The sequence below is a fragment of the Eumetopias jubatus genome, unplaced genomic scaffold (genome assembly GCF_037043125.1).
Source record: "Eumetopias jubatus isolate StellerSeaLion01/CBP00866 unplaced genomic scaffold, mEumJub1_p1.0 scaffold_10, whole genome shotgun sequence".
NCBI classification, from domain to species: Eukaryota; Metazoa; Chordata; class Mammalia; order Carnivora; family Otariidae; genus Eumetopias; species Eumetopias jubatus.
Genome location: NW_028274816.1, coordinates 98,211,436 through 98,225,440, shown reverse-complemented (window position 1 = coordinate 98,225,440; position 14,005 = coordinate 98,211,436). Strand labels below are relative to the sequence as shown.

Genomic DNA, 14,005 nt, shown 5'->3' with positions numbered 1-14,005 from the left:
AGTCAAAGCTTCTTAACTTGCATACATCAGAATCACTTGGAGAATGTGTTAAAGGAGATTGCAAGGCCCCACCACCAGAGTTTCTAATTTAATCGGCCTGGGGTAGGGCCTGAGAATTTGCATTTCTAGCAAATTCTCAGGTGATACTGATTAGCTGGTCTGCAGATTCCACTTTGAGAATCACTGTATTAAGTAAGGAGAAATAAACTTCATAAAAACAGAAATACCTATAGATTCCTTTCTTTTTACAACAGAAAGGTAGGAAAGCGGATTCAATAATGCCCTTAGGCCATTTCATCATTTAATTTGATAAATACAAGTAAGTTTATTTTGATGCTTGATAAGTAGTAAATTGATTGGGAGGCTTTATATATAAAAAACAATAATCAGACTCAGTATTGGCACATGGAGAAAAAAGACTAGCATGAAATCCAGCAGCTGTTTAAAGTTAGATCTATGCCACGTTATTAATAATCTGAACAACAGAATAAACATCAGTATAGTATTCAATAGCTGGGCAGAGAATGTAACATTAAAATTCAAACTACATGTCCAAAATGATAATTTATTAAGGTATTTAGAAATAAATGTTCATCCATTCACTCAACAATCATTCACTGTGTAATACCTCCACACCAGGCTCTGTTCCAAACAGTGAGAACCACGTCTTCTATCATCTCACAAAATGTTGTCAATATTATTCTCTAGGAGACAAGTAACTAGGATAACTAAATTTTTTTAATTCCCCCACATTGATGTTCTTTGGAAGACCCAGAATTATCGATAATTGCTATTTTCATTGCTTGTCAATCAAGTAAGAAAGTGTTCATATGCAGATAACACTAAAAACACTTTACAGTATTTAAAAATCCACCAGCAAAACCCTAAAATATTCTTTTATTATTTAGGGATTTTAAAAATAAGTGAATGTTGGATTTCAAAAATGACAACTTATTTCTTACTTTAATAATTTTCCCATTTTCTCCATTATCAAATATCTATATGGCTAGTGCAGAACACGTGAGAACTTTAGCACTTCATTCTGAATTTAGCAAAGAACCAAAATACCCTGCATTACTCACAAACAGCTGATGCTAATTCATTTGGTTTCAAATCTATAGAGCACAAAGTTGTGATAAATTATTAGTATTTTTTGGCTTAACATCAAAAAAAGGAAAAGAAAATCAGCTTTGTAGAGTAATTCAGCTGAATTTTACTGAAATTATCTTTTATCTGCTCTTGTAAAACAAAGAAAAAATGTAGGTCAAAATCAGTAGCAATAAAGATAATTTTTCCTAAAGATTTTTTATTTTTAAGTAATCTCTACACTCAACATGGTGCTTGAACTCATGACCCTGAGATTGAGTCGCATGCTCTACTGACTAAGCCAGCCAGGACCCCAATAAAGATAAATTTAAATTTAAAGATAAAGATATTTTTTAAAAGAGGAATGATTACTTTCATATGGAAATGCCAAATAAAGAAAAATGAGGGGACAAGAATAATTTAAGCATATAGCAAGAATAATTTTAAAGCTATCATACAATATACATAACATCAAATAATAAATTATAAAACATATAACATGATATACATTTAATATTAAAGCTATTTTAATTAAAACAGTGGCATTGGTGTACATATAGGCAAACAGAATATGAACCACAATAGTCCAGACTTACGGTGGTTATAAAACAGATAGCATTAAAAATCAGTGGAAAAAAAGGATTCAATAAATGATATTGGGACAACTGGCTATACATATGGAAAAGATAAAATTAGCTTCCCAATTCACACCAAACACAAAAATAAATTCCAGATGAATTAAACACCAAATTATAAAAACCAAAATTTTAAACCTTTAAGATGAAAATCTTTTTGACTTGAAGGTAGGGAAAAATTTCTTTTAGGGCACCTGGGTGGCTCAGTCAGTTGGGCAGCTAACTCTTGGTTGTGGCTCGGGTCATGATCTCAGGGTCCTGGGATTGAGCCCTGAGTGAGGCTCTATGCTTAATGGGAAGTCTGCTTCAGGATTCTCTCTCTCCCTCTCCCTCTGCCCCTCCCCTGCTCTCCCTCCCTCTCTAAAATAAATAAACCTTTAAAAAAAAGATTTCTCTTAAAGCACACAAACACAGTAATCACAAAGGTAAAAAATGGGTAATCATAGCTATAATAAAATTTAAATCAAAAACTCTATAAATATGAAAAGATCACCACTGTCTGGAAGAAGCTATTTACAACTAAATAAGAATTAGATTCCAAAGCATACCTTACTCCCCCCAAAAGGAAAACTCTACAAATCAATTCTTTTTAAAGATTTTATTTATTTGACAGAGAGAGACACAGCGAGAGAAGAAACACAAGGAAGGGGAGTCGGAGAGGGAGAAGCAGGTTTCTGGCCAAGCAAGGAGCCTGATGTGGGGCTGGATCCCAGGACCCTGGGATCATGACCTGAGCCTAAGGCAGACGCTTAACGACTGAGCCATGCAGTCGCCCCTCTACAAATCAATTTTTTTAAAAAAATACTAACAGCTAAAAGGTAAAAAGAGGCAAAGTTTATACAAAGGTGATTCAGAGAAGAGGATAGCCCAATGACCAATATGAAAATTGCTCATCTCATTAGTAATAGGAAGAAAATGCAAATTTATTTTTTCTAAAGATTTTATTTACTTATTTATTCATTTATTAGAGAGAAAGCACAAGGCAGGGGAGGGGCAGAGGGAGAGGGAGAAGCAGGCTCCCCGCTGAGCCAGGAGCGGGGGGGGGGGGGGGGGGGGGGGGGGGGGGGGCTGGATTCCATGGCCCTGAGATCATGATCTGAGCCAAAGGCAGACACTTAGCCACCTGAACCACCCAGGTGCCCCAAAAATGCAAATTTAAACAATAAGATTGTTTACACCTATCATATTGTAAAAACTGTCTGCAATGTTAAGTGCTAGAAAGGACATGAGTAACACACACTCATATAATGCTAGCAAGAGTGCAAACTGGTATAACTAGGTAAAGACAAAGGGTAACTTAGCACCCAGCAATTCTATGTAGCAATTCTACATAGCATACATGTCTAAGACATGTATATAGACATATCCTAAACAAACTCTTACATGTGTATATAAGAAGACATATAGAGGAATGTGTACTCCATAAAAAATAAAACTGGAAGCCATTTAAATTATCCTCAGATAAGAACACAGATAATTGTGGTATAGTCACAAAATAGGATACTACACAGTAAACAGAATTAACTGGCTCTCGATATATCAACATGACTAAATTCCAAATGTCATTTTAAATTTAAAAAACTGCAGTTTGCAGACAGAAATACCAGTATGACATCATTATATATATTTTTAAAACACAAAACAATATATTACTTATGGGCACAAACATAGGTAAATGTGAACAGAAAGGATCTATATCAACTTTAGAATAGTGGTTATTTCTAGGAAAGGTTAGTGAAATCAAAAGGAGATACAAAAGAGATTCAATTGGGTCTGTAAAGTTTTATTTCTAAAAATTAAAGTTCTGAAACAAATATCACAATATGTTAACATTTAAATCTGGGTGGTGAGCATATGGATATATTTTATGCTATTTGCTGTACTTTTCAACATGCTTGAAATCTTTCTTAAGATTTTTTTTTAAGTAATCTCTATACCCAACGTGAGACTCCAACTCACAACCCCAAGATCAAAAGTTGCATGCTCTTCTGAGTGAGCTAGCCAGGTGCCCTATGCTTGAAATCTCTTAAAGTATGTATAAATTATACTTGTTTAAATGCATAGAGCTTCTAGAAATACTTAGAGTCAAGCAAGGAATAGTTTCCATCATAAAAAATAAGTTGGAAATTATGAGATTAAATCACTAGGAAACTGAAGACAACATAACGTAGGCCTCAGAGCCCATTCAGGGGTATTAATACTGAATTGTGAGAGAGAATCTCCTTAAGAGATTCTTACCTAAGATACCATACCCAGAGTATGGACCCTTAAGAACTGCACTATAGCAAGTGTCTAGTATATTGCTAATGCAGGTGTTTCCAAGGGTTCACTGTTCTGCCAATTCAAGAATTTTCAACAGTACAATAATATACTTTCTTTTTTTCCCCCCAAGACTTTATTTATTTATCTGTCAGAGAGAGAGCACAAGCAGGGGGGGCAGAAGGCAGAAGGAGAAGCAGGCTCCCTACTGAGCAAGAAGACTCATGTGGAACTCGATCCCAAGACCCTGGGATCATGACCCAAGCCAAAGGCAGACACTTAACTGAATGAGCTACCCAGGCATCCCCAATAGTATACTTTCACCTTATTCCTTTGCACCTTGTCTTAAATACTTGAAAAAATACATCCATTTTAAGCCTAAGTTCCTTTTGTTTCAAAAAGAAGCTATTTAACAGTGCTATAAAGAGTTCAATTTTAGTTTCTAAAACATATTGCATTTGAAGACACTTTTTAAAAATCTCCACTAAAGTAACATGCACAAACAATAACTACTGCATAAAAGATTGCAGAAAGTTGGTATGCTTTGGATAGCAGAACTCTGACTTTATGAAACAAGACTACAAAACATTCTGTATTGTTTGGACTCGTGGTATTGCACATAAGGATCCCCAATTCAGAACTTGTTCCAAAACTACCTGAAGGATGATTATTTGGTAAAGATGTCATACACCCACAAAATGTTATAAATGGCTAGGTTTCTTGGGGCGCATGGGTGCCTCAGGCATTTGAGACGCTTGGTTTCAGCTCAGGTCATGATCTCGGGGTCGTAGGACAGAGCCCCACGTTGGGCTCCGTGCTAAGCAGGAGTCTGCTTCAGATTCTCTCTTTCCCTCTCCTCCTCTCTCCCTCTCTGTCCCTCCCCACTCACGCTCTCTCTAAAATAAACAAAATCTTTAAAAACACATACATACATACATAAACTTCTAAGTTTCTAGACTAGGCTACAAGTTCATCAATATACTACCTGATACTAAATATACTAGCCTGCGTCATCATCAAAACATGAGATTAGGTAAATTTTACCTTTTTTAATTTTTTTAACATTTTATTTATGTGAGAGAGAGAGAGAGAATGAGTGGTGGGGAGGGGCAGAGGGAGGGAGGGGGGAGGGGGGAGGGAGGGGGAGAGAGAGAGAGAGAGAGAGAGAGAGAGAGAGAGAAGCAGACTCCCTGCTGAGTAGGAAGCCCAATGCGGGGCTCGATCCCAGGACCCTAGGATCATCTAACATCTTCCTTTACCTCATTCAACTCCTAAGAGAGTTCTCTTGCTTAGATTCCTATTTAACATCATCTTACCCCATTCCTTCACAACAGATTACCTCAAGGAGGTGTAAGAACTTATGAAGAAAGTGATCCATTGGCTTTACTGGTATTTCTGTGTGTATTTTCAGAAAGGCACTGCTGAGTCCCCAGCAAGTGAAATTTCTGGCAATTTTAAAAAGACAGAGTACAAAAAAGTTCAGGCAATGTGGAAAGCCTTTCTTTTCTTTTCAGTAACCAGGTGGTGGTGGTGGTAGTAGGGGCCAAGAAAGCAATTCCAAATAGAGCAGCTTTACTAAGGAGCCTCTATACTTAGAGTCAGCTCTCCTAAACATTTAAGGCTGTATTTCAGATTCTTTCTTTCCTCTACTGATTCTGTGATTCCAGAGAAGCTGTAGCATAAGAGTTCTGGTAGACAGTGTGGAGGGCCTGGGGCAGTGGGAGCCATCTGCATGGGGAGTTCATCTATAAATAAGAGTCTGTATTAAGTATAAGTAATAAGAATTAGAACTATAGAATCTGCTTTATTACCAGCAAAAATTTAAGACAGCCAAGAACACTTTACCTAATTCAATCTTTGGAAAGGCCAAAGGGAATCAAGTACGTTTAAATCGATTCATCATTTATTATAAAACGTATCCAACTTACAATTCCATATTTTTTTTCTCATATAGTAGATACACTAAAGAAGATAATGACAAAAATTATTTTCTTTCAGGTTCTTTGCTTTTCAGATTAGGAGTTTCAGGATATTTTAGGGGTTAATCAAGTTCTGATGACCTACATGCTATTTACTGAATAATATCACACATTTTATTCTTCAGCCAATTTCCCAGATGAACTAAACATGATGCTATCTTTTGCCCAGAAAAAGCAAAGGACATACAGACAGGTTACTAATGCTACCAGTGATACATGTGATATAATGATACAGTGAAATAAAAAACCCTTCAATTACATAGTGAATATAAATACCATTTACAAGATATCAGAATGCCAAAATTAAACTAACCAAAAGCAGTAATAATTCAAAATAGCTTTTCTCCCACAAAAAGGAAATTCAGAACTCATTTTAAAAGCATCACAACAAGGCTAACTCTATTTGTTAAACAACAATAAGTAGTTACTAGGAAATTATGGTTATCGGAAGAAATAAGACAATCAGGGATGGGCAAAGGTGTTCAGATTTTCCAAAAGACAGAAGGTAGTTTTTGAAAATTAAACTTTGGCAGCAACCTCCAAAAGTTCTAGATAAGGTAAATCTACTCTTCTCTAGACCCTTGCAACTAAGTTGGTGAAGGAGGTAATTGTAGCAAACTGAGCTGAATTCATATTCTGACCCTGCTTCTTGTTAGTTGTGAACCCGGCAAATTAACGAGCCCCAATCTCTGAGAAAAACAATATTAATACTGCCTAGCTTGCAGGGTGGTTTTGTCAGGGTTAAATGAAATATGTTTGTATTTAAGTAATGGTACCCAAAGTATAGTGATGTGTATCAGTCTAGAGGAAGGTCTCTAACAGCATGTTCAAGGGCTATTTCTGACCTATCTTATTCTCCTTTTTATCAATGACTTGAATGTAGACACAGAAGTCATGATTTTAAACCTACAGGTGAAAACAAAATTGGCAGACAGAGCTACTATGTTGCATAACATGAAAGAATGGAGAATCAAGACCCTGAACAAGTAGTAAACAGGCCCTGACCTTAAAAAAAAAAAAAAAAATTGTAAAGGGGATAAATGTAAGGTTTTATACTTAGGTTCAATAAAACAATTGCACAATACATAGAATGGCGTGGGGGAGCCAATTTTAAAAGAATATGAGAGTTTTAATTGACTGCAAGCTCATTATGAGCCAAGAGTGTGATTTACTGCAGAAAAAAAGCAAATACCCTGTATTAATAATGGTAGTGTCTAGCTCAAGAGAATAAGAGTTCAGCATATTCCTCACTAATCACTGTGTTCCACTTGGGGAACATTTTAGAGGAAACACTGGCAAAACAGCGTTTCCAAAGGAAGGTAACCTAAGTGATGAAGGGTTTGGAATACAGAATATTTGAGGAATTGGGGATGTTTAACTTGCAAAAGAGAAAATCTGAGCGAATGTGTAACCTGTCTTCAAATATATGAGGAACTAAAAAAAAAAAAAAAACAAATATATGAGGAACTATCATATGGGAAAGGGATTATGTTTAGTTCTATGTAGCTCTAAACAGCTAAAAATTATATGGAACTCCATATAAAAAAGACCTTCCTAACATGACACTAAAATGGGCTAGCTTTAGTGGTGATGCACCCTCTATTGCTAGAGTATTCAAGCAGAGATTAGATTAGTTTCATTTTAAACAAAAATGTATTGAGCACCTAGGTCCAAGGCAGTGTGCAAAGCACAGGTGATGATAATGAATAAAAAACTAACATGGTCTCTTCTTTCAAAGTGGAAGATAAATGGTAAAGGCAAATAACCACACCAATAAATTTAAAATGACAAACAGATAAATCTCTAAAGAAAGGAATACAGTTAGTTCTTCAAGAGCATATAACAAAGGATCATGACTTGTGTGGGATCAGAACAGGCTTCCCTTGAGTAGATGAGTGATCTATGAGTAGGAGGTAAATGGTTGGGAACAGAACATCACAAAGAAAGGAAACAGTACATGCAAAGACCTTGTGGTAAGAGAAACTACTAAAGTTCAAGAAACTGAATGGTTTATATAACCTAAGCAGAGAGAGTAAGGCAGTGAGTAGAGAAAAGCAGGAGTAGAACCACAAAGGGCCTTAAAGGCCCAGTTTGGATTGATCTCCCAAAAGTAACCTGATGCTATTGAGGTACGGGTTTAAGTAGCAACAGGCAGGGGAGGAAACAAGCAATGTGGAAAACGCTGTAAAGAGACCTCTAGTGAGCTTCCTGAAGTAGTCCAAACCACAAATGATGGTAGTTTGGGGAAATGAGGTGGAAACGAGGATGCAGAGAGGCGGAGAGATTGAAGAGATTTTTAGGATATTAAAATGACAGAACCCACATGACCAGTAGTCCAGTGGGTTATTTGGGTATAGTTTAAAGCAGCAATGCCCGGGACACCTGGGTGGCTCAGTAGTTAAGCGTCGGCCTTCGGCTCAGGTGTGATCCCAGGGTCCTGGGATCATCGGGCTCCCTGCTCTGCAGAAAACCTGCTTCTCCCTCTTCTACTCCCCCTGCTTGTGTTCCCTCTCTCACTGTGTCTCTCTCTGTCAAATGAATAAATAAAATCTCAAAAAAAAAAAAAAAAAAGGCAGTAATGCCCAAGCCAGATTCTTCGGCCCTAATAATACCCTTTTAGGGAAGGGGTGGGGGTGGGTGGAACTGAACTCAGTGATGAATTTTACTGGGGGGCAGAGGATGTGGTGAGAGAGAAAAATAAAGGATGACCATGAACATGACCACCACCACCACCACCTCCCCACCCCCCCCACTGATCTCCAGCCTATGGACGGTGATGCCATTCACTGAAACAGAAAACAGGGAAAGTACTAATTAGGTGGGCTAAGATCATGGGCTTGGATGTAAACTGTAGAGTTTGAGGTGCCTTGATTTTTAATAGGCAGTTTGATATATTGATCTGGAACTTAAAGGATCGATCTGGACTGGGAGTCAAATACTGAGAATCACTGGCATATAGATGGTAGTTGAAGCTGTAGGCTTAGAAGAGATTGCCCAAAGAGAAAATGGAGAAGAGAGCCTTGAGGAATATCTGCATTGAATAACAGGGGAGAGGAGGGTGAGTCTGCAAAAGAGAGGTAGGAGTAAGGCTGCCCAGAAGCCATGGGAAGAGTGTTTTCCATGAAGGAGGCTATGGTCAACAATGTCAAATGCTGTGGAGACATCCAATCAAAGAATGAAAAATGTTAATTAAGTTTAGGAGCACGTTTCAGTGGACTGATAGGGCCAGAAATCAGACCGCAGTGGGCTGAGGGGTAAGTAGGTGGTAGGCAAATGAAACACGATAAATGTACACAACTCTATCAAAATATCTGGCTGAAAAATGGGAAGAGAAAGGAGACAACTGTGGGGGTGGAGGGAGGGTTTGTCTTAAGGTGGGAGAAGCTTAAGTATGTTGAGAGGGAACAGGGGAATGCACAGGAGTGGGGATTCCTTGGGTGGAAAAAAAGAGAATCTAAAGCATGGGTAGAGGGAGTAGCCATAAATAAAAGGAGAGGCTATGGGGAAAAGGAAGAGAAAGAGGTCAAATTAAATGACCTTTAAGGTCTCTTCTCACTCCATCATCTCACGACTTACAATTTCTTTTAGATAGGACATTTGCATGCGTGCGTAAATCTATGCAAACTTGTTCAAAGATTCCAGTATAAATCAATCAGTCAAGCACATCCTTATCCCCTAGTGACGCAGTTAATGTCCCCAGGTTTATGACCAGTGTAATCTCTGGGCAGGATCCATCCCTCAGAGAGCTTTTAGCTCAATGCACACTGCAGTACAGCACAGAACCAGCCCTATCTCCCCTTGCCAAACCCATACTACACCGCGATCTTAAGAGGCTAAAGGAGGAAGTAAAATTTAAAACCCTGAAACTATAACATATCCTGCTGCATTCAAAGCGACTGTCATTCATAAAAACAAAACGCGACACCCCAAATGCATCCCCACTCCAAGGTGAAGACATTCCTGCCTGTTCCGACAGTGACAGGTCCCCCAGGGTGGCTGGGGTTTAACACTAAAAGTCATTTGCACCTCCTCCTCCTTTCACAAGACCTTCCACTCAGATGGGTTCCTAATGATCCTTCCCACAGCCCTCGCCCCCAACGCAGCAGACGGATCCCCCGCAGTTATTCCAACGGCTGCACCTAATAAGCCCTAGCAAGGGGGTGCGGAGAAACCCCCCGAGTCCGTCCAACGGGGCTGGGACCGCCACAGTCCTGCGACTGGCTTGGGGGACGCGGGTAACAAGCCCCAAAGGATGGAAAGGGAGAATTAAAGGAGACCCAGGAGACCCATGGTAGTGAGGGGGTCACCTCCCCTCGAGCTTCCTTAGGGGGATGGAGTTTCTGAGGAAAGCTAATCCCCTGCCACCGCTCCCCCTTCTTACCCTCAAGCCCTTCTCTGGCTTGCCGCCCTCCAACCCCTCCATCTGCTCAGACTCAACCCCCCTCCCCTGGGGCCGTCGGGACCTCAGGGTGCCCACGAGCCGGGCGCCCCCGCCTCGAGCCGCAGGTTCGGGGCCGGCACTCACCCGACCCGCCATCTTCGCAGACACGTCCGGCTTCGCGGCTGCAGCTGGGCGCTTAGTAGAGCCCGCCCCCACCGCGCGCGCGCGCGCCCGCCGCCCGCCCTCGCGCAGGCGTGTAGCCGCCGTGAGGCCGCGCGCGCGGCCGCCGTGGGGCGGGGGAGGGTAGCGGCGCCATTTTGAGCGGGAGCTGCGGGTGCTGTGACTCTATTTTTGCAGAGTTCCTGTCCGCCGGCAACTCTCTTAAGGGCTTCTTTTGCGAGTCTTGTCACAGCTGGCGGGTTGCGCCGGACTTTGTAGCAAGGCTTTTGATGTTTTAATCCCTTAGCCCTGCTTCTCTCTGCCCGCTACTGCTTGCCCAGTAATGGCCTCTCTCAGCCTTTTTAACTTTCTGCTTCCAGACTCACTGAAATGCGAAAATGTGCCTAAGAGCACCCGGCGCGGCAACTGGCCTGCCCAAAGTTGGTTCTGAAATCAGGTTCTGTGTGAATTCAGGCTTTTTTCTGTAGGCAAGCTTGTACCTAGCTCCTGGAAATTACCAACGTTGGCATGTATATTTCGCTTATAGGTAGCCTGGAAAACTCAGTATTTTCTTCAAATTTAAAAGTGAATTGTGATTCTTGCTATACCTTTATTTTCTATATTTTTTATTTCATTATTAAGTATTTATTTATAAAGGTAATGTTTTTAACCGTATAATTACCCAGTATTGTTTCAGTTTAGACAACACGGCGGAATTTGAATGAAATATGCCCAAAATTCGTTCCGTTTTTTACCTCGATGTTTCTACTATACCATTTCCTCACTGGAGTCTCAGAATAGAGGATAATAATAATTAGAAAAAGTAATAACAACAGCAGCACCCTGCAAGAAGAGAGATTCTGCTTAGCAGATTCCCCGATGCTTTTATTGCCCCTGACCCTGACTGCTTATATTTCTCTCCGTATTTACACAAGACAAGGAGAAACAACAGGATTTTTTAACTTTCATTTGTCACAGCTGATTAGGAAAAACTAGTTTTTCCAACATGAGCAAAGGAAAAAATTAGAAGAGCTGGACATGCTTAGCAGTTTAAGATTGAGAATAAAAATCAGTAAGTGACCTGAAGGCGGGCCAGGGACAGAAGAAACAAAATCAGGCCAGTTTTATAAACTCTTAACGCTGTGCCTGAGAACCACATTGCTTTATTGGACAAATCAGATGTTAACTAAATCAGTGGATCGGAGTTTATCAGGAAAACAACTAATTGAACTCTGATCTATTAACTTGCAAAAGCTACGAAACAATGAGAATGAATTGGGGAGCCTGGAGGTGTAGGTTCTTGTCCCTTTTCTTGCTCTGCCTACTCATTTGCCCTATCTCAACCTCTATGAGCCCCGGTTTCCTTGTTCCTTGTTCGCAAAGTGAGAGGTATAATTAGGTGAGCTTAATGGTTGTGTCTTACATTTTTTTGATACTTTGAATTTGAATCTGTAAATCAAAGAGATTTACCAAACAGATCCAGAAGATGATATTGGTTCTCAGTCCAATGACCTGACATTATTTTCAAGGCCAGAGAATAATGCGAATATATTTACACCACTGATTTTTTACTAGGTAAAATAGATTGCAAGGGAAAATGTCTAATCTTCCTTACCACCCAGGAAAGATAGGCTTGCTGGAGAGGTTCCAATGTGTCTGTTTAGAGCGCATATTCCCATGATAAGCCAACCTTTGTAGCATCTCACAAGTGGCATAAATTCAGTAGCATCACGTACACAGTCCTACAGGTCTATTTACCAAAAAACTAGGTGTACATGAGCTCTTGTCCTTAAGGTGCTTAGTATCCATCTGGAGCAGAAGGATTCTGAGACATTGGTCCAGGCTGTCACAGTGTCTGTGCCTCCCATCTGTGCCTTACTCTGATATTCAAGGTTATCTTAGAAATAGTGGAGCTGTTTCTGCATTACCTTTGAGCAATTCTTACAGTGATAGTGATGGTCGATAGAGAATAAATAGTTTGCTACCCCAAATCCTCACCCCTTTTTCTGGCCACAGTTCCTCCAGCTCATGCAGCTTGGAAACTGTCGGACAAGGTGCCCTGCCATCCCCTGGCCCAGGAGGGAGCACAGAACCCAAGCTCGATTAATGAGATGGTTCTCTCCCAAGCAAGTGCAACCTTGACTATCCTGAGGAAGATAAAAAAACAGTGGGAGCTGACTTACTGCAATGGTGACACCTTGAAAAGACCATGAATTATCTAGACCCCTGGAGTTTATCTGGTTTCCATATTCTCCAAAATCTGGCTGTCCCTCTTTGTCTTCATTTGTTTGTCAATTTCTTTTTCTTTCCCTTCCTCAAAAAAATACCTCCCTCAGCTCTTCATTGATCCTGAAATCTTTTTAATATGCTTTTCTTTTGCAATGAGAAAGTAGGTAAGACAGCTAACAATGATTTAGATTTACCCTATTCTTTTAAAGTAATCTCGAGGGTGCCTGGGTGGCTCAGTTGGTTAATCGACTGCCTTCGGCTCAGGTCATGATCCTGGAGTACCTGGATCGAGTCCCGCATTGGGCTCCCTGCTCAGCAGGGAGTCTGCTTCTCCCTCTGACCCTCCCCCCTCTCATGTGCTCTCTCTCTCAAATAAATAAATAAAAATCTTTAAAAAAAATAAAAATAAAAAAATAATCTCAATGCCCAACATGGGGCTCAAACTCACAACCCCAAGATCAAGAGTCACAAGCCCCACTGAATGAGCCAGCCAGGCGACCCTAAATTTATCCTGACGTGTAAATGACTAACATATTTTCTAAGGGCTGCAAGGCTTTTTAGCGAGGCAGGAGGTGGATGAGGTGAGACTAAGGATAGAGACAGAGAGGAAAGGGGTATTAGATACCTTGAATGAAAGGACAAAAGATCATGACATAATAATGAGTTAGATATAGCAGTATCTAGGATAAATAACAGTGAGGAATGGGGGTGGTGGTGGTAAGGGTTTGATTAAGATCAGTTCTTGTTAACATGGCCACTGTGTGACCCAGTGTGATGGTTAATTTTATGTGTCAATTTGGCTGGGTCACAGTGCCCAGATCCTTGGTCAAACATTATGCTGGATGTTTCCATGAGGATATTTTTAGACGAGATTTACTGATGAATCCCAGACCTGTACCTCTGAAACAAATAATACATTATATGTTAAAAAAAAAAAAAAAGAAGAAGAAGAAGATAGTAGGAAGGGAAAAATGAAGGGGGGGTAATCGGAGGGGGAGACGAACCATGAGAGACTATGGACTCTGAGAAACAAACTGAGGGTTCTAGAGCAGAGGAGGGTGGGGGATGGGTTAGCCTGGTGATGGGTATTAAAGAGGGCACGTACTGCATGGGGCACTGGGTGTTATATGCAAACAATGAATCATGGAACACTATATCAAAAACAAATGATGTAATGTATGGTGATTAACATAACATAATAAGGGCGCCTGGGTGGCTCAGTTGGTTAAGCGACTGCCTTCAGCTCAGGTCATGATCCTGGAGTCCCGGGATCGAGT

At 40.2% G+C, this 14,005-nt stretch overlaps 1 protein-coding gene across 1 annotated transcript in view; it reads right to left on the bottom strand.

The window, feature by feature from the left end:
- The window catches only part of NSF (N-ethylmaleimide sensitive factor, vesicle fusing ATPase), a 146,560-nt gene extending 136,013 nt beyond the window's left edge, over nt 1-10,547 (bottom strand). The window contains exon 1 of the mRNA XM_028087481.2: nt 10,485-10,547. Within this exon, the coding sequence (XP_027943282.1) occupies nt 10,485-10,496 (12 nt within the window). The 5' untranslated portion in view covers nt 10,497-10,547. The remainder of the gene's footprint in view (nt 1-10,484) is intronic.
- Between the last annotated feature and the right edge of the window lie 3,458 nt (nt 10,548-14,005).